The sequence below is a fragment of the Xenopus tropicalis genome, chromosome 1 (assembly GCF_000004195.4).
Source record: "Xenopus tropicalis strain Nigerian chromosome 1, UCB_Xtro_10.0, whole genome shotgun sequence".
Taxonomy (NCBI): domain Eukaryota; kingdom Metazoa; phylum Chordata; class Amphibia; order Anura; family Pipidae; genus Xenopus; species Xenopus tropicalis.
The window spans coordinates 38,276,080-38,298,426 of NC_030677.2; the positions used below are offsets into that span (position 1 = coordinate 38,276,080).

The 22,347-nt window shown below is 38.1% G+C and overlaps 1 protein-coding gene across 1 annotated transcript in view; it reads left to right on the forward strand.

The window, feature by feature from the left end:
- The window catches only part of gabrb1 (gamma-aminobutyric acid (GABA) A receptor, beta 1), a 221,227-nt gene that overhangs the window by 76,581 nt on the left and 122,299 nt on the right, over positions 1-22,347 (forward strand). The window contains exon 4 of the mRNA XM_012955692.3: positions 4,674-4,894. Coding sequence (XP_012811146.2) covers positions 4,674-4,894 — 221 coding nt within the window. The remainder of the gene's footprint in view (positions 1-4,673; positions 4,895-22,347) is intronic.

A 22,347-nucleotide genomic window follows, 5' to 3' on the forward strand; every position in this document is an offset into this window, starting at 1 on the left:
GGCAGGGTTGTGTCACTTGAGTAGTGCCCCACGCCAACGTGTTATTTAGCAAAGAGGAGCAGCCAGAAAAGGGTCTGAGCTGATCAATTCTACTCACTGGGGGGGTGATTATCAATACATTATTCCTATATCTATACATAAGTCATTCACTAAATTTGTTGCATTGGAATGTTGACAATAAACAATGTTTACAAATTACAGACTGTCCTAGATTCTTTCCCAGATATTGTTCCCTTGAATAAATAAGTGAGACACAGTAATAGAATAATTAACTTGGAGGTTAAAGTCTTGCATTGTTATTGATGAAATTTCCAATGAAAACTACTTCCCCTGATTTCTCAGCATCTAGCAATATATTCAAGAAACAGACCTTGGCAGCATGTTGTTTTCCAATGTCATTTACAACAAATGCTCAATGTGAATGATAAGGTAGATGTAGCATGGGATAAAAAGTCCTTCCTTAGCTGATATGTAACTGTACTAGTCAATGGCTGATATTTCTATGTGCATGAATTGTACAGTCCTGCATCTCTTAACTGCTTCCATTCCTTTGCTCAGAATCACTGAAGCTTGTGCTTGTGCCGGGTCTCTATTAGAGTAAATGTATATAAATAAATATATATAACTTTGACAAAGGCTGGTATGTCAGCCAAAACGTTAGTTGTCTGTTCACCTCTAAAAAATTAATTTAAAGTTACTTAAGACCTGTGTGAGCGGTTCCTGGACCTTGGTTATAAATAAATAAATAAATAAATATATATATATATATATATATATATATATATATATATATATATATATATATATATATATATATATTGTGAGAGAGGCAATGGGAAATATCGTTATTTGGTGTGTTTCCACCAGGGAATCAGTGGCCGAACCCACGGGCTCGAACAGAGGGGGAAGGTATGTGACAAAAAGGCTTGTCTCAGTGAGACTTGTCGGTTGGATGGCAGGTATATAGCACCCAGGCTGAGGTACTGGCTCCTTTAAATCTCCAGGGCAGGAGAGGCTAGTGCCCTGCAGTATGGTTAGAGAATGCTGGAGCCAATTAGGGAATGCTGGAGCCAATTAGGCAACAGCTGAAGCATTTAAGGTGAGCCTGGGTGTGCAGCAGGAGGTCAGTTTTCTGAGAGACTTGGAGGTTGAGCCTAATTGAAGGTCACTCTCCGAGCAGGGCACAGAGCAGGAGCGCTGCCTGTGTTGGGAACCCCTAGAGGAGCTGGGGGTGCCACCTGCCACTGTGAGGGAGCAGTGGGAGTCGCGACCAGATAGTTCAGTTTCTGAGAGAGACTGAGAGGGGCAGGCTGGACTGACGACAAAGTCCCCTGATTCTGGGACTCCAGAAAAGGACTGCCGGGCATTGGCAGTGAGGATTTGGGTATCCCGTTTGTTGAGACTACAGTCTGGTGAGACTTATGTTTTCTTGAACTGTTTACTTGCAAATACCCAGTTGTGATGTACTGCTTTACTGTGGAAAATAAAGCACAGGCAGGAGCCTGAGCATTTTGGTTGCAAACCAGAGTTGTCTGTCTCGTCTGTGAAGCCCAGATTACCATCCGCTACCAGCTAAATCCCCACAATATATATGTTTGCCTGTAAGTGTAATACAGCAAGGAAGGTACTGAAAGGTGTCTGAAATCTTTTGGTCAATGATTTTATACCACTTGCATCAGTGTTTATAGTAGTGTGTGTAGCATGCACGTAATCTAGAATGTACAGACAATGTTTATGTTATTTATAGCATGAATAGTGGTTTGCTGTAGATATCAGTTTCATTTCTTTCAAGTGGTGTAACTACAATACAGCAGATGCAGAAGACCCCAGGATCATGGTCGGAATGGTGTGTGCTAGTTCCACCCGTACTGCTCCCCCAGGGGCCCCAACACCCCCCGCACCTTACTTTTGCTGCAATTGGGGGAGGGCAATGGGGCAGGGCAGGCTGGTATCATGGGGCCCACGAGGACTGGGGAACACCGGGTTTTTTCTCTGTGTCCCACCAGCTCAGTCTGACCCTGCTTGGGGTACAAGGGGGCCTGGATCGTGGGGTCTGCTGTATGGTTGTTCCCCCTCTGTAGCTGCTTCTGATTCAAATTTGCAGGCTGCCTGCTCCCCCATGGTAGTGGGTTGGGGGCCTGCAGGTGTGGGTTGCCCCCCCCAAATATCTTTTGTTGGGGGCCCAGTGCAATGACAGTATGCTACTGTTGCTTTTTCTATATATTTCCACAGTGGGGATTTTCCTTTTTCAATTTTTGTGGGGCTTTTTTTAGGGCCAAAGATAAGGTCAGCAGCAAAATGGCAAAACGATACAGCCATAACTGATATTGGCTGATAATCTTACATAAATTAGGCAGAACATTGCACTAGTAAGTTACCAATAGCAAGCAATTAGCAACTGGATTGGGTAAGACTACTACAATTAAGAAAATGATGGCAAAAAGTAGATCTGACCGACTGAATTTCTTTTGCATTTTGGTCTGATAGCTTGAAAGAAAGAACAATAAAGATCTTTAACCAGCTTGGGTAGAACACTCTCATGCTTCACAGAATGGTTACACTAAATGACTGACATACATCATGCACAGGAATTGAGGTGGGGAAAAGTTCATTTGCAATGGCTTAGTAAATGACACATTTGTGAGCAAAGGTAACTCAAGTCTAATGCCTTCTAACTCATTTATGTGACAGTAGGTATAATTGAGTAGCATCAGACTTAAGGTTGGGATTTGCTAGGAATATTTAAACATCTTTTTGGTTGTATTCAAGATTGGATTAAGTAAAGCTCTTTATTTCTAAAGTGGAGCAATGTAGAGTGTCTGGCAGGTGGTGCTTCAGCCAAAATGTTGTATTTTCTGGATTTATCTGGATTTAAAAGGGAATGTGGTATGTTATAAGGGAGGATGATGGGGAAAGAGGGAACAAGCTAATGCTAACTAATAAAATATGCTTAGAACTGAGCTGATAAAATAGTGCTTTACTAGCTTATCCCATATATCTCTTTATGCACCAGCTAAGTCAGTTGGCTTAAAGTCATATACATGAAGACCAGCTCATCTGGTCAAGTCACACAACAAGCGGATAACTGGTGTAGGGCTGAACTGGGCAGATGTGAATAAATACAAAAACACACAGAGGGCAGACTAGTTATCTGTGACGCTATGCCTTGTCCAATGGGATTCTTGTTTGCTCGATAACTAAATAAGAAATGATCAGACATCACATAGAGAGCAAATTGTTTCCTATCAATGGGCAAATAGACTGCTGACTTGATCAAGATAGGAAGCCAACAGTCAAGTTCCTCCTATGAATGTGCATCTTAACCCAATTGTTGTGTTTTTCTTGTTCCCTCCGCCCTCTCTTCTTGTATTATTATGTTCTGTATATGTGTTGATTTGTATTATATGCATGCAGTTAATATTGAATTGAAATTAACCAATGCATCTATGATTGTTTATGAAATGATTGAACCTGTATAAGGAAGGGAAATATAGGTGCTCTACATGTACGTCATTAATGGGGATTTAACTCTACTCCAAACTCTGCTGCTGGATTTCACATGTAGTGACCCCTAGTCCAGTTTAAATAGCAAACTGCAATTAGACTATCAATCCCATTTGTTTTATAAATTGTTTAATATACTGTATCTATTAAACTGTAATTGGTTGCTTATTTGCACTTATATGTATGAGTGGGAGTTAGGGAAGAAAGCCTGTCATGGTGCATTACTGTACATTTAAATCTTAAAGGCACAAAGGCACTGAATATTCACATGTACTTCCTTTCAAGTAGAGGTATCTATGCAACATCTACTGTATATATTTGTAATTCTTTCTATTATATGACAAGGGCAGCATCAATGTATTGCCCTCTTAAACCCTCCTTTATCCCTAAACCCTTACTATGTACTCTTATGTTAGACAAACACAAAACTCCAATCTTTAATATATAGAAAAGGCCGCAACCTATTTATTTCCAACAGTACAAAATTTGATATCATTATAAGCAACATCATTTACCAATAACAATTGTAACATTGTTACATAACTTAATAACAAGGAGCCAATGAGGGCTGTATTTGTGGGAGCTATACTTAGCCCGCCCCGAATTGGGCCCGAGGCTATACATGCCCTTTTTTTCTATCCACCACACCCCCCAACTTACCACCAGCCTATAGACATAATCCCTAGCCTTAAACCTAACCTCCCGCTCCCTTTAATGGAAACCACCCAAAAAAGTTCCTGGCTGTGACTTAGCTCCTCCTGGCAATATCCTGGCAAGCACAACCCCCACAGGCTTGTTAAAATAGGGAGGTGAGGTGGGAGCTGCTAAGGTAAAATGGAGCCCTTCCTTTCCAATATACCTAATTTAAAACCTAACTTTCACCCCCAAACCAATCAAACAATAGGACTACACTATCCACAATCCCTAAAATCTAAACTTCCCCGGGCCCCATCCCTTCGTGCCTTGCTCTGTCCCAGGGACCCCTTTATTGCAGCTTCGGAGCAAGGAATAAGCAATTCCAGAAAACCACATCAGATATGGTCCAACTGCCTTACAATGGCTCCAGCTAATATAGTTTTATATGAGTCAGTGTTGTATGCAAGACACCATTGTCACTTCAAGTTTAAACAATATTAATATTTATATTATGATTGTATGTTTTTTTACAGGATTACACACTAACAATGTACTTCCAGCAATCATGGAGAGACAAAAGACTATCATACTCTGGGATTCCATTAAATCTAACATTGGACAACAGGGTCGCCGATCAACTGTGGGTGCCAGATACATATTTTCTAAACGATAAAAGATCTTTTGTTCACGGTGTCACAGTGAAAAACAGAATGATTCGACTTCACCCTGACGGAACGGTTCTTTATGGCCTTAGGTAGGACACTAAGTTTTTTCTCTTCTTTCCTAATGCACTGATATCATAAACGACCTGAGAATGATTTTTTTTTCTAGCATGGTGAACCTTTAAGCCCACACAGTTAAAATTAGTCGGGAAGGTGAAAAGCTTGACGTTCGCTGAATTAGCAGTGTTGTTAGTACATGAGATGTTGATGAAAGGGAAATGAATTCTGTAACTGTTAGAAGCGAGAAATAAATAGAATGACTGAGTATCCATGTTCTAGGTAATTAGTCATGTGACAGTTCAGTGCAAGATGGAAATTATGATTTGCCTTATGTGCTTGCTGAAGTTACAGGAGATAAATGCAATCAAATTCATTATAATTTGCATAAGGAAGCCAAGACGGAAATCAAATGTAACAAGCCTTAAACATAATTTTCTCCTGCAATTTCAAGAGGTGCTTCAGCTAAAAAAAGATATATGTTATTTTTTTCTTCCTGCTGTAAGACCAATGAATTTGGCCTCTTAATCAGTCAAAATCTTAGGATGTTTACACATTTGGCATGGTACAGCGAGAAAGTGATTTGACATTCTCTGGATAAAACTTTAAAAATTGATAAGTTGAACTTGAGTGTCGATAAGTGTCTTCTTTTAATTAACACAATGCTAAGCACTTGATATTTAACCACATAATGACATTTGACAAGACTCTAAGAACTCTTTCATAAAACCAATATTACCTTCTTTATCCAGTGTGGTTTCATGTGTTGTCAATAAGGAACATCTGGAGGAATTTATTCCCCATCTTACTTATCATAATAAGGGTATTGCTTTCTAACAACAGCTCTCTGGGGGGTAAGAACTAAATACCCATATATTTATTTGTAAATATGTGCTGTTTCAAGTTTGCTTTTATTATATTTATAAACATGTAAAATGCATACATGCCTTAACCATTTGGTGCAAAATGACTCATTGGAAATATAATGACATTAACTTTCCTTAGTCTCTGCTATATGCACGGCTAAGGCAACCAAATGAGAGCTGCTTATATAAATATGCTGGGGTAAGTGGGCATACTGGCAGCCTCACTGGTGATGACCCAGTGTGCAAAGTTGATATGTTTGGGTATGTAGGCATACTGGCAGGATTAACTGGTGATGCCCCAGTGTGCAAAGTTGATATGCTGGGGTATGTAGGCATACTGGCAGCCTCACTGGTGATGACCCAGTGTGCAAAGTTGATATGTTGGGGTATGTAGGCATACTGGCAGGCTTAACTGATGATGCCCGAGTGTGCAATGTTGATATGTTCGGGTATGTAGGCATACTGGCAGGCTTAACTGATGATGCCCCAGTGTGCAATGGTGATCCTGAGGTGCAGTATATTGCTAAGAAAGACCATGCCCAAGTCTAATCTAACAGCAATGGAGCCATCCATAGTTTATTGATGGCTCAGCTAGTGAGAACCACTATGGAAAGGCTTATTGATTTTCGTGTGTAGCTGCAGTAATGGGGCAATAGTACTAAGCAACATTTAAACCAACAGTGTGGTTGCCCACGCTTCCAAGTGTATTTATGCCTTAGGAACCACAACTTTTTCATGGAGCTTTAGTAATCAGTGTCGGACTGGCCCACCAGGATACCAGGAAAACTCCCAGTGGGCCCAGGTGTTAGTGGTCATTCCCTATTTCTGCATGGGAACAAGGAAGCTTGATAGAAGAATATAGTATAGTATGTAGAGAAAAGAGACTAGGAGATTAAGAGTTTGTGGGAGGAAATAAAGTTTTGAGAGTCGGCCCATGGTCCAGGGTTTTCTGGTGGGCCCCTGCCATCTCAGTCCGACACTGTTAGTAATGGCACATAAACTACTGTGATGTTCTTTGGTAAGTTAAACACTCTATATCTAGCCATCTGAAATGGAATATAAATAACAATGTGCCCAGTACATCTAAGGTTTGTAAATGAAAGAGGTGCAATGAGCCAGAAATGGGTTGGAAGTCCAGAAAAATTGTCCTGTAGGTTTATTTGGCATGCGAGGCAAAGATAAAAGCATAAGCCACAAAAGGCTATATTTACAGCTGTTACTTACTTTATAACAGGTAACATAAATATATTGGGTAAATACAGGTATTAGTTACTGAACAAAATTCAGTTATTACATTTAGCTGAAGAGATCACAAGAGCTGAAGGAAATCACACCTGAGAAAAATTGCATTAAATGCTCAAGATAAAATATGCAAAAAATCATACAAATCCAATAAATATACAAGTGGTTTGTTATCTGTGCAATTATATGTTTTAAATTTAATTTCCATTTAGGGTTATGCATTTACATATCTTTGCTTTGACGACTCAGCAAACCTATTATGTTTCTGAAAGGCCTATTGGATAACCACACAGCAAGTACTGTATTAGTGTCCTCTGTTATGTTACCACAGTATAAGTAATAATGAATTTGGTCACAAAGTAGGAGAAATAAGCAAGGTTTAAAAAAATGGCTGTATATTTTTTAAAAAAATGCACTTGGAGCTTGTATTTAGGTTTTTAAAACCAGCTATTCAGATCAGTCCAATGCAGATAACTTCACGCCACAAATGTGCTCCTTTATGAATATTACTATGTACTCCATTCTTAAACTTCTTTAATATAGCATTTTTTTCTAAGCTTACGTGATATTACTTTGATATTTCCTATTACTGTGCTTTGAAATGTTTTTCACAAGCAGTGTGCACGTACACAATTGGGAGATGCTATAGGGTGCCTGATATTTTGCAGTGGTCACCAAAGGAGAGTGTGTAGGGAATGTATTTCCATTCCTTTAGTGTATCTATATCTCTAAAACGAGCCCAGAGAGCACTTCGTGTAACTTTAGTTTTAGGGGCCTGTATGCATATGGTAGTTATCGTATTTAGCATGTAGTTATTATTGTAGTTAATGGTTAATTAATGGCCTGCAGAAGGCACTGGTGGTATAGATGTGCAGTGGCTCTTAGTGTTTGTAAATTACCCCTTATGTGTTATTTCCTTTCAAACTAACACTTTATGCAATTCGAGCACAATACTGTATATCTAGCACAACCTCATAAGAGAATGGTACCAAATGGATAATACTTGTTTACTCTAGTAGGGGGTTAGTCAACTGGTTATAGAGGGTGTTAAGCACAGGGCTGCCTTGCAACCAGCAGCACTGTGCTCTGATCTTTGGGCCGGATTAAAAATGTTGCAAAAGGTTCAAAGAGCAGCCTATATAGACTACTCGGTTTTGCTCCTCTTATTTCTCTTGCACTTTCATCCTGGGAAATAGAAAAGGACACCAGTAAACACTTAGCTTGAGACCGGATCTACATCTATAAACCTGTGGTACTTAAGGTGGGGGATGTTTATCAAAATTCTAAGAATAAAAAAATATATCCTGCTTTTTTTTCTCAGCATATCTCACAAGTAAGAAATTTTGCACAACATGTATCTTTTTTAATGTTCTTGGCTATTTATAATTTGTCCCTTGACGTGCCTAAGCCTCCCATAGACTTTAATGATGAAGCAACTTCTCAGAATTCTGAGAATTCTCAATAAGTGAAGTGCACACTAATGTGCTCATTGGTTTCAGTGGATCTTGGAAGGTTTGGGTGCCTGTATTCTTTTTGGTGAAATAAAGCAAAATTTCAATCTGTGGGAAAGAAAGCTATTTCTTTTCAAAAATGTAAATATATTTTCATCTTAACCTTAAAGGAGAAGGAAAGGCTAATAAAGAGTTAATCTCAAGCTGCAGGCATACCTTCAGTTGTCTCAATAGTGCCCTTAAGTCTCCCTATATTTCACCTGTTCAGATGATTAGAAGCCAAACAGGAAAAAAAAACGCTGAACAGTGTAGAGAAGATTCCCATAATGCATCACTCCTTCAAGACTTGGCGACTTGTTACTGCAGGTGGTGCATGCGCACACAGCAGGAGCGTCCGGTTGCCATGGCGATTCAGCGTCGGAGAACTCTGTGACAAGCAGGTGGGGGGAGCGGGGGGGGCAGGTGCGGCGAGGGGCAGAGGGTTTGTGGCAGGAGCGGGGGGGTTTGTGGCAGGAGCAGGGAGCAGGGGGGGGTTGTGGCAGGAGGGGGGTGCTGGCTTGTGCTTTTCAGCCCATACAGACACGCTGGACAAGATGGCGGCGCCGTTCACTGAAACAAGTATGTAGGTTCTAGTAAGTGTATCTCTGTAAATCATTAGGCAAGCCAGGAATATAGCGTTTTACACAGCAATAGTAGTACTATTTAATAGTGTGCTTATTAGATTTTGACTTTCCTTCTCCTTTAAATCAGGCCTTTCATTTTTGTAACTGTGTACACTGTGCCACATCCTGTTACTATACTGAAATTGCCTGGATTTAAAATGTACCCGTTCCAGCATTTATTAAAAAACATAAGTATTTACATGTGCCCAAGTGCCCATAATTTCCATTACAGAGAAATTCAAGAAAATTATGTATATTTTCTGGAAGATGCCTAAAGAAATATTAAGCTGAAAAACATATCATGCTATAGCATTCTTTTTTTTATTATAGACCATTAATAAAATAATATTTTATATTTGCCTTTATGTAATAAAAGGCACTAAGTTTTCCCAGGAGCTGGTAGCAACCAATCAGCAGGTAGAATTTACTGGTCACCTGTTTAAAATCAAACATTTTATTTGTTGCTATGGGTTACTGCTCCTGGGCAAACTTAGTGCCTTTTATTACAAAAGGGGGAAAGAGTTTTATATAAACAAACCTTTCCCTTCCCCCAGTAGCTGCTTATGTCTCAAGTTAATAGATAAGTAGGAGTTAATTATTCAGGTAGCTTATAAAGGGTAATTTGAAGGGAGTAGAATTGAATGCAAAGGAAAAGTACTGTCATTTGTGGAATGGAATGTTGGAAGAAGTAGGTCATGTGAGAAACAGGGATGACATTCACATTTACAAAATATCTAATTGGCAAAGAGGTTTGAAAAATGTTAATAAACTCGAAATATTTGCGTAAAGGTGAGTGAAAGTAGAGTAGTTACATTAACAGATACAGTACGTCGTGTAGAACTGATTAGTACTGATTATTATAAGTCTGAAAAATGGCACAATCCGCAAAAATTTGGAAAAGGATATAATATCCAAGGTACGAAATGGGGAATTTTGTGATTTACTGAGGGAGGGATGAAATTATATGGTATACTCAAAGATGTATTAGGTGTACTAGTTTGGTTCATGGAAAAAAGAATTATAATGCTGTCAAAATACAATGGCACTCACCATGAACACCTATTTTTGTACCAGAATTTTATAATCCACTATTTATTTACATAAACTCATTGCAAGTATGGATGATATTAGATTACATACACCCTTAAAATTTCTGCCACTTACTATCCCCAGTTTCTAGTGTGGGCCTTGGTCAGTGGACCAATCAGGTTACCTGTGTATTGTTGTTTGGTGCTCTATTGGCTAGTATAAAGTATAAACTGGATAAAAATGATTCTATTTTCTTCTCATTGCCTCAGGGCAGCTTCATCGTATCCACCTTCTCCATTCTGCTACTTTGTTCTTATTTACTTTAAGTCATGTTTTTATTGTATTTGAATTGTATGTTCCTTTGATCTTGGCATAATGTGTGCGTTTATATTTATTTATTATTAAAGCCCTGTCCTTCTTTCCCTAAAGTTACTTGTGCTATTTATTGGTAGAGGCTGTCTGGGCCCCTAATTTGTTACATGGTGGCCATGACTCTGTAACTATCTGAAAGCTTTAATTCACTATACGCTGATCTATCTCAGTGAAGCTATTAAAGGGAAATACAATAGGCGCTCACTCCCTAGAAACCCTTGTTTGCTATTGGGACACCTTTGTATCTATGATGTGTAATTAAATCAGCAGATATTTGATAACATTGCATTGGACGACGCTTGGTCTATAAACCATGGCAGCAAATTAATTTACATGGCAAAACAAACTCACTGAAAGCAATAAGCAACAGCGCAGAAATGGGAAAAGATTGGAACATATTAGAACTTAAAGTAATGTGTATTTATACCGGTGGTGATTCACACTTCTGCAGAAATAATAAGACATTTATTAAGTTTTATTCAGCTTTGCAGTAATAAAGGTTCTCGTGGCATCTGGAAGATTTCCAAAAGCAAGATGCTCCGTCTCCCTACTGGGATTCTACGGTAATTTAAAAGAAACGTTAAAGAATGTTAGAAACCAGGTGCTGTTCTTTTATGAGCCTAGAACAAAATAAAGCTAGGGGGCTCCTATTTAGATCTCATCCAGTTATTTTTTATCTAAACGTAAAGATATTTCAAACAAGCGGCATGGTGTCCAGGTGTATTGTATACAGTATCTGTTGGTAGCTGACACAAACATTGTGGTTTGATATGAGTTGGTACTCATGAGGCCCATTGTACTGCTTTTAGCATCCAGCATTTTATTGCTTTCTTCTTGTTGTTTGTTTACAAAACCATAATGAAAATATCTTGGTTAAATTCCCTGTAGTTACATAATAATTAAGCAAATGCGCTCTTTAAAGATTTTGTGTTTTAGTTGCGTTTTTAGCTGTTATGGAAAGCAGTCATTAACTTGCCCTCGATATTCCTTTGCGGGGATGGTTGGAAAGTTCCTTCTAGCACTAAATGATGTGTATGTGTTAATTATACAGTACTGTACATTGCTCTAGGTGTTCTAATAGGAATTCCCATGTCAGTCTATTAGTATCATTCTCAGTGTATACCGCAGTATTAGATTATTGATATAATTATACCCGTTTTATTACATGTTTATACCCTGCTATACATTCCTTCTAAACAGGGATTGGATCACATTGCAATTAGATTATAAAAGAAGAAAACAACTTCCGGCAAGATCCTTTTTAATGAGGATGATTAAATTATTTAATGTAGTATACCTGCATTCACATAGAGGAAAAAAAATGTGAAGGTATTTGAAGTTTTCTACTTCTTTTACATTGCCAGGTTAAGCTGTTTGTTGGGTAAACCATTTCAAATAATGAACAGTTTATTAAGCATTTTTTTTTTTTTTTTTTTTACATACAATGTAGTATATACGGCACGGACTGGGATTTAAAATAGGCCCTGGCATTTCAAGTACACAGTGGCCCACACAGCCCCCCAGCAGCCCAATAAATAGTGAGTGTCTATGGCATCTTACAGCAGCCCCTCTGGCATTTGCTAGAATCCACAGATTGCCAGTCTGGGACTGTGTACTACAAGTTTGAACCTTTAAAACCAAACACCCATATAATTCAAATGTTGCTTTGGTGATTATTTATCAGCTCTGTTCCATATGTTGTTTTGAATTGGGAGGAGGTAACACCCCTGGCTTCAGTGGAATATAGAATTGGAACTTTTAACCATACCTCCATCTATAGCATGGGTTGTTAGGTGTAATATGAATTCTGAAAATGAAAAATATGCATTCATTGTGCATATAGCCTAATGACAAGAAAAGCTCACCACTAGAAACCTGGTGTCCAAGTGCACATCCCTCAAACCTGCAGCTCGACAAGGTAACTCAGACCAAAAGATTGCAGCAGGCACTCACAGAGCCACAGACAAGTGTATGGATCAAAGGTATTACTTTATTACAAAAACATAAGGTGTACAAGAATGGGATCCCTTATCCGGAAACCTGTTATCCAGAAAATTCCGAATTACAGAAAGGCCATCTCCCATAGACTCCCATTATAAGCAAATAATTATAATTTTTAAAGATTTCCTTTTTCTCTGTAATAATAAAACAGTACCTTGTACTTGATCTCACTAAGATATAATTAATCATTATTGGAGGCAACACAAGTCTATTGGGTTTATTTAATATTTAAATGATTTTTAGCAGACTTAAGTTATGGAAATCCTAATTACGGAAAGATCCCTTATCCAGAAAACCCCTGGTCACGAGCATTCTGGATAACGGGTCCCATACCTGTACAGACAGCTTTATGCATTTAATAGACAGATATTGGTTTAACATGGACTCTTTGTATTTTTTTTTTTTTGTATGTCTGCATGGGTACTCCAGTTTCCTGTCAAAATATTTCAGCCAGCACAACAAGTAAAGTGCAAGCAGGGCTTAGCCCTTGCGTGTTTATTCAAAATGCAACGTTTCGGGGGCGTACCCCTTCATCAGGCCTGACAAAGCGGTACGCCCCCGAAACGTTGCATTTTGAATAAACACGCAAGGGCTAAGCCCTGCTTGCACTTTACTTGTTGTGCTGGCTGAAATATTTTGACCGGACTGTGTGGAGAATGCCGACTCTCTAGGCTGTGCACCAAGTAGTAATTCTCTGGAGGAGGTAAGGGTGTGCTGGTGTAAATATTTTTCCTATTGTACTCCAGTTTCCTTCCACACTCCAAACACATACAGGCAGGTTAATTGGCTCCTAATAAAATTGCCCATAGTGTGTGTGATAGGGAACTTAGATTGTAAACTTCACTGGGACAGGGACCATTGTAAATGATGTATAAAAAAGTGCTGCAGAAATGTGTCAGTGGCTGAACATAATATAAATACCAGAAAATCATTCTGACTGCATTCATGATGCAGTTATCATACACAAGACAGGCTTGACTTCAGCAGGACATGGAAATGCCATCCGAAAGGGCTAATTTGCTCCCTTCACTTGCCAGCTAGAGATAGCATCTGACCAGTATTTTACTAGCCTGGTAAAATGATGCTTGGTACCAGTGCTACCACCAGTCATATGATAGAGAAGAAAAATAAAAACATAAGGAAGCCACACCATTTTTTTCTTCTGAAAAGGTGGCAACCCTACTGCCAGTGTTTCCTAACATTCGCTTCTGAATGGCATGCAAGTTAGGGGATAGGTTTGGAGTGGGAGAGGGAAAGCCCATGTTCCTTTCTGGAATATAGAAATTGAACTTTATACCAAAGCGCAATATATATATAGCATGGGTCTTTAGGTGTTATATGAATTCTGAATATGAAAAAGTTGCATTTATAGTGCATATAGCCTAATGACAAGAATAGCTTGCCACTAGAATTATACATGTATTGAGCTGTGAATACATGAATACAGTGCTGTGCTGCATGCATTTTTGGCAGTTTAAGCCATAACAGATTATGTGCAGACTATGTGCAATGTTTCATTTATTGCTTGTTTGTTTTCCTCGTTTTTCATTCAATCGATTGATATAAAGCACAGCCACATTAGACTGACATAGTTAAATTGAATTCTTTAGTAGAAATGCTAGATCCAATAATTGTTAAGGATCTATAGAACTGATCGATTCACATAATGCTTAGTCAGTCTGGCCCTAAGTATACTTAAACTACAAAATGCTGTAAAACTGTTACCAGAAGGAATAAACCACAGCTTTAATGAACAAAACTTTGCAAAGTAGATTAAACAAGTATTTTGGGGAAGCACTAAAAGCAGTTGCTTAAGGATCCATTTTCTCCCCAAAGACAATAAATGTTCAGTTCTCTTTATTTCTAGTGCAGGGAGATTTTAGAGCATTCACACTCCAGGCCAATTTCTCTCGTAAATGTAAGTTTAAAACTGGTTAAGGAATACCAGTAAATAGTTTTATAGCACATTTATAAAATCACTTATTGCCCCTAAACATGGATGCTGCTTTCCCAAAAGTGAAGTTAAAGAGAATACAATTAAAGCAGTACATTTTGGTCACAAATTGAAAACAACCAATTAAGGTTGCTCTTAACTGATAAAAAAAAAGGCAATTTAAAGAATAAAATTGTAATTTAAGGAAGCCGATTATTTTATAAATTAGGCCTATGAATGTATTCAGTTTAGATTCAGTGTAATAAGCCATTGTGTTCCACCTCAATTTGTGGCACAGAATGCTTGGTATTATAGATGTTTTTACGAGTTTCTCTTCACCAATGCATATCCACAATTGTTCCAGAAGTGCCAAGCACAAAATAATGGCAACAGTGTGACCCGTGCTGAAATGATAAGGGGGAGTCAATAGGAAAGTATCTTGGGTTGATATTGAGGCTAGATAAACACTTATACATGTATTTGCAGTCTTGAATGTGAATAAATGTACAGGAACCTATTAGGAAGCAAAGTCAGCGCAGCAGATACACCTGCTTAATTCTAACATCCCAGTGTGAAGAACAGTTTTGTCTTTTGCAGAAAGTGTAAATAAAATTGAAATAAGGATGGGGTACCACAGATTATAAAAATACCCACTCTTTTGATGTAAGCTCATTCAAGACATGCTATGGCAGAGGTTAGTTCCTGCAATATTCAATCCTTGGAGAATGGTTTGGGGAAGACAAGGTCAGCGAGGGGCGAAAGCATGGTCCTAACATGCATGGAGGAGACGGGTGATGTGCGAGCCAGCCTAAACCTTGCGGGACCCATGGGTTTACTTGTTCATCAGGAGAATAATTGTACAGGATTTGAGGGCTGTGGGTGGGTTCAGGCTGAGCTCTTCCTTCTGCCCTCCCCACCCATGACCTTATTGTGCCTGGCTTTCACCTTCGGCTTTTATTTATATGCACCTACCCATACCTGTGAAAGGAAGTCCCAGAGGGGCCATCTGCTGCTGCAATGAGCAGAGGGAGCAACTAAGATTTCAGTTGAGAAATTGGGTATAAAACCAGAAGGCTGAGCAGTGTCCCAAAGATTAAATAATTAGTGGTGGGGGGGGGGACTCCAAACATCTCAATGTGTTTGCTGGTAGTCTACAAGACTAGTGTGGGTGAACCCACCGAATCTGTTAGTAGTGCCCAGAGAGCAAGAGTTATTTTTACGATTTACTCATCTATTTATATGCTGAGCTGGGCACACTGTGTTTGAAAATTTGTCCTTAAATTGAAGTAACTTTCTGTGTTGGATCCCACAAGCTTACTCATGTAGAATTAATATTTAATAAACCCTGACATCCCCAAATGCCAGTTTATACCAACTAATGTGATTACACTTTGAGTATTCGTAACCTATTTTAACCTCTGAACAATTTTAGCTGTTATCTCTGTATGTATAACCTAATGGGAATTTGTTGTGTTGAACATAAGTACTAAAGTGCATTAAAAAAATCCTTAAATCGGAATCATTGCAAGTTTTGCAGTTTTTCCACTTATTACTATGTTTCCTTTCTGATTAAGGGCAGTGTATTATTCCAAGCATGGCCTCTATGTTTAACTAAAAGAAGTTTGAGGAGAACAAATGATGCTCATGGGACTTATATAGTGGCTGGAAACATGCTGCCCAGTGCAGTGTTAGCTGCTATTGCCAATGGTTATAAGATTAAATGTATCTACCCAACAATCTAATCATTCATTTTTATAGCAATGTTCTACCAAATACTCTTCTACACATTTGTATATCTGATTTTCTGTAAAACAGGGACTTATTCAACCTTATAAACATTCAATTATACCTAGGGGCTCATTCACTAAGGTACGAATCTTTTCGTTTCAATACGAAAATTTCGTACTTCCGATCCAAAAGTTCTAAAATTTTCATATTGAAATGATCGTATACATATTGGCGATCCGAAAGTCCCAAAATTTTCGTATACCAACGGTCGTAAATAGCGTAAAACCCCTTCTGACTTTGAAACTTCAGTGCATGATTTGGGCAGCTTTCCATAGCAATCAATGGCGCTCTGCAGCTCCAACCTGGCCCAAGGAAAGTCTCCCATAGGACTCAATGGCACTCTGCAGCTCCAACCCGGCCCAAGGAAAGTCTCCCATAGGGCTCAATGGCACCCTGCAGCTCCAACCTGGCCCAAGGAAAGTCTCCCATAGGGCTCAATGGCACTCTGCAGCTCCAACCTGTCCCAAGGAAAGTCTCCCATAGGGCTCAATGGCACCCTGCAGCTCCAACCTGGCCCAAGGAAAGTCACGATACTGAAGCTTGAATGAATCCAAAACTTTTGTACTCGTTGAGACAAATACGATTTTGTTTCACAAATTGTCACAAAGCGCGTAAAAGTCACGGAAATTAATGAAAACGTCACGGAAAATACGCACAGTGTGCAAAATATGATTTTTTTCAATTCGGAACCAATCATACATTAATAAATGGGCCCCCTAGTAATGAGCGAATTTCCCCATCAAAAAAAGATTCCCATATTTTTGGGTGAAATGGGACATATTCGCTCATCACTACTTATCCTTTCTTTCATTAATAAGAACTCAAATCCTGGCTTAAATGCAGGTGTTTGTATTTAAAGTGACATGTACTCCATGGGCTGCAATCTATCACTACTCTGTGTGCTTTTCCAAAGATAAGATTTATAGAGCACTTGATGGCAACATCACAACTGGATAAGGGGCCTTTGTTGCCACAGTCATGCAGTGACCCTGACAGGAGTGTGCTCCCTAGTGCTGATGCACAGAGCACTGCTGCTCAGAGTCTGGCTGCATTTTGCACCTCATGCTAGATAAAATATCCTGTGCAAGGTGATGAGCACAGCTTTGGGTGGAGGGGCACCCATTGCCCCCTTCCCCCATAATTACAGCACCACTAAAATTAGGCAGAGCCATATTCATAGGGGACGGTGGCTGCTTGCACCCATTTGTTTTTATTTTTTGCACTTTACACTGTGCCTTCCAGGTCATATACCTTATACCCCTTATAGGGTATACAGTCTATTTTTTTTCTTTTTCTTAGTAAATTTAGACCCAACCTATAATTTTACTGAGAAAGACAATGGAATTATATTTTATATATACACAAAAGTTCGCAATATTAAAAAATATTAAATATTTTGAATCTTATTTTAATTAATATCTCATTGAGACAAGGTCTTTTAGGATAAATTACCTTGTGTAGATATATAAACAAATGATGATGAAATTCTTATAAGTGGGTTGCCATTCTTCATGTATTATTTTAGCTATTTTTTTTCCCTAATTCCCTGATTTCTTATTTGCTAATACGTATATTGCATTGCATATATTGTTGAGCTAAGGCCTAGTTCATATATTGCATTTTTTGACTCAAGATTTTTATGTTAGACATTTCAGTAATGGCTGGTTTATATACTGTGTATTTCTAATTATTTCTTTTTTGTAGAGGGCCCATAAGCCTTGTATATATTGTGTGCTAACAAGTCTCTAAATGTCCTGTCCCTGACACTGGAGTTTAATCAGGAAGCCATGATTCTCCCTGCTTCAGATACAGTGACAGCTTCGGCTGTAGGTCACCTTGCACATGTCACTTAGCCGCCCCCTGCCCCATCATAAGGAATACACATACTGAATGGTTTGCATATGTTTTAATGAAGAACTTACAGATACTTATATTGAACCCTTGTTATGTTTTTGGCAAACGTGCAGGAGTATATCTGGAATTATCTTTATGTAATATTTAAAGGATTACCATGCAGAGTATAAACTGTAAATAGTAAGAAATAACAGCAGTATTTTAGGGGGTGATTTTCTGTGGATCAGACTGAGGAATTTAGAAGGATTCCATTGTGTGCTGTAGATCTTTTGGGGGTTTTAACAGCACTTTTCCCGTCAGATGTGTCAATTTATCTGAAGATATTCGCCTTCTTAAAGTCATTCATTCTAAGTGGGCGCCCAACAGCAGCACTGTATATTGACCTCTATTTAAATGTTTCATTCTCATGCAGATCACATGCAGGAATTAACATTGTGGACAATTCTTTTCTATGCAAAGAAATCATTCCAGCACAGAAAATGAATCGTTAAACCTGCATAGGAACCACTTGTAAAAAGTTAACGATAGTTCATAAATCAGTCCCTTAATCTTTACAAGTACATGAGAAATAATCCAGTTTTGTGTTATATCATTAACTTGTGATACTGGGCATGATTGGATTTATATAATGCAAGAGAGGCATCATTGTGTGTATTTCCTTAATATTCCTATATTTTATTTCTGTTAGGCTCTTATAATTATTACTACTATCTGCCTTTGAACCAGGGATACTGAAACAGTCGAATAGACATTTTTTCTTGCTGTACTTAATGAATTTAAACTACAGTCCTTTCTGTTATTTATTTCAGTGAAATGCTATTGTAAAATGAAGAAATTAGGAAAGAAATATAAAAATCAGATAAAGTACAGACCATAGTACAGATATGGGATCCCTTATCCGGAAACCAGTTATCCAGAAAATTCCGAATTATGGGAAGGCCACCTCCCATAGACTCCAATATAAGTAAATATTTCTAATTGTTTAAAATAATTTCATTTTTCTCTACAATAATAAAATAGTACCTTGTACTTGATCTCAACTAAGATATAATTAATCCCTATTGGAGGAAAAACAAGCCTATTGGGTTTATTCAATTCTTAAGTTATTTTTGACAGACTCAAATTATGGAGATCCAAATTATGGAAAGATCCCTTATCTGGAAAACCCCAGGTCCTGAGCATTCTGGATAACAGGTCCCATACCTATAATAGATTTCTCCAAGGTGCTTATAATAAGGCGGTCACATATTAAATGATTTACCCTTACCATTTTGTGTGATGATGTTTTTGTGTAAGGCTTCTTTATGTTTACAATTACAACTGCATGCTAAATGCCTGAAAAAAACCTGTATATAAGAGATTTAAATGTGATGAGGAGTTATACGTGTGTCTAATCTATAACTGAGAAATACTACTTTCATTTTACTAGATTCTTATATAACGTTAAAGTGGGCAAATTTACACCTAGGCAGTTTCCTATGGCAACCAATCAAAAGTTTGCTTTCATGGTTCTACATGCAGCTGGCTGGAAAAATCTAATCATAGATTGGTTGCTATGGGTGACTGCTCCGGTGAAAATTTGCCCAGTGATTTCAAGAAGCAAAAAGCGATACGGTTTATTTCTAGTGAGGAGCTAATCTGTCCCAACAAAAATTAGCAATTTTTTTTCACTGTGACTTTTAAGTGCGAATTACATTTAAGTCTATAGGCAGTTTTTTTTGTGGCAACTTTTTCACCCAGAATATGTTGGAGTCAATGTGTTTTTTTTAACCAACAATTTTTTTTGTGCATTGAATGTTCTGGTGAAGTCTTAACTAGGAAACTTAGGTTCTATGAATTTTTTTTTTAATTTTATTGATTCATTTGTAGTCAGATTTAAGTCCCCATTTATGGAGTCTGTTTGTAGCTTTCCATTGCTTGTCAGTTAATGTGGGAAGGAATGTTTGCAAACTGCTGAGGTCATTGTTGAATAGACGGGGAACTCTGTCCAACATTTTTGGGGTTATGTAATAAATGGCACTAAGTTCGCTCAGGAGCAGAAACCATAGCAACCAATTAGCAGGTACAATTTACTGGTCACCTGTTTAAAAGCAAACATATTATTGGCTGCTATGAACTACTGCTACTGGGCAAACTCAATGAGTTGTTTTTTTTAATTCAAGTCACCTTTGGGCAGCTAGCGGACCTGTCACCCAGACATAAAATACTGTATAATAAAAGTCCTTTTTAAACTAAACATGAAACCCAAATTCATTTTTATATTAACACATCCAAACCCATTATAAAGGCATTTAAAAATCCCAGCTGTCAATCATATATTGCTTGCCCCGCCTCTATGCCTTAGGCATAGAGGCGGGGCAGACAATAACTTTAGCTTTCCATTCAGCACTACCTAGCACATCTCACTTTCCCCTCCCTCCTCCTCATCTAACTGTGTAGCCAGTGCATCAGCAAGGGCATGGGCATGGGCATCAGGTCCCCCATTCAGGCACATAAACAAGATTTTGGCATGATACAAAGCTTGTCTTCATAACAGTGTCCACAAAATGGTGCCTGCCTGCTTGCTGTGACTGAGTAATTCCAAGACGGAAGGAAACAAGATTTATATTATTTATACAGAGTAAGTAAAGTTTATTTTGCTCAACTAACAATATAGAAAATCATTTGGACTTATTTCTTAGGGTGACAGGTCCCCTTTAATAAGATATGTTGTTTCTGCCATGTACCTGCTTATTATGTTTTCTTTGAAATGCATTTTTACATGCATATATCATTTTTAAAAATAGTTATACCCAATACAGGTATGGGACCCATTATCCAGAATGCTCTGGACCTGGGGTTTTCTGGATAAGGGGATTTTCCATAATTCGGATCTCTTACTTTAAGTCTACTAAAAAAATTATTTAAACAGTAATTAAACCCAATAAGATCATTTTGTCTCCAATAAGTGTTAATTAAATCTTAGTTTAGATAAAGTACAAGGTACTGTTTTATTATTACAGAGAAAAAGGAAACCATTTTTAAATCTGTGAATTATTTGATTACAATGGAGTCTATGGGAGATGGCCTTTCCATAATTCAGAACTTTCTGGATAATGGGTTTCTGGATCAGGGGTCCGATACCTCTATTATTATTTAGGAATCAAAGCATTTTTCAGATTGATTATTACATGCAACATAACAGTAACTAAAACAACAATAGTAAACTTTAAAATAATAAAGCATTTCAACTAATGCAGGTTCTGCCACTAAAGGTGGCACGGGCCGATTCTAGCTGCCGATATCAGTCTTTTAGACCAATTCAGCAGCTAATCTGCCCATGTATGGGCCCCAATGATGAGCCTGCCCGACCGACCTCTGGCCTAAAATAGGGCAGACCTCGAATGGGCAGGTTAGATTTTTCCATCAGATCGGGATGCGGTCCCCAAAATGGAGGTGCCTATCTCCACTGTTCTAATTCAATTGTTTGGCCCCAGGGCCAAACGACTGAATTAGTCCGATATAGCCCACCCATGGGGATATTGGGAGAAGATCCGCTCACTTGGCGACCTTGCCAAGCGAGCAGATTCTACCTTAAGTCTGGGTTGACCAATCACATCACACTTTTTTTGTATTTTAATATAGAAAATATATTTGAACAAAGATGCAATGCAGTTTTAATGAAACATGAGCTTATTTAAGAAAAAACTTAGAATTGCACAAAAGTGAAAATCACATTTTCCATTCATTTTCAATGAGGCTGAAAACTTGAATATTTAAATAAACTGGGAAATAAATAAACAATGTTGTTAGGGACCATTCCCATTGACTATAGAAACTCATCAGGTTTTACGTACTGATTTTTTTCTTGCATTTCTTTTTTTTTGCAAATCTCAACTGTTTAAGGTTTCTTAAGAATTGATTTGACTTGAAAAAAAACAAACTTGAATTTAGATAAATCAGCCCCTAGTGCCTGTGGGGCCATCATAGCACGTCAGTGACACTTGCAGCACTGGCTTAGAAAGTCATTGCTATTTTAACTTCATTGAGTTGATGAATTTGGCACAGCTTTATCTTAAAATGAAAACATATTAATTAATGATTACAGAGATCTTACAGGAACCAATAAAATGCAACCTTTTAACTGTTTTCATAAATGAAACAAATTATGCTTTTCTTTCATTGATAGGGAAATTCTAATCTGTGACACCATCACCAATCTTACCCAAGATATAAACATTGATTTTCAATGTCCAAACCATTAACAGCTGCATCAACCTGACAGCTAATTTACTGCAATCAGACTATAGG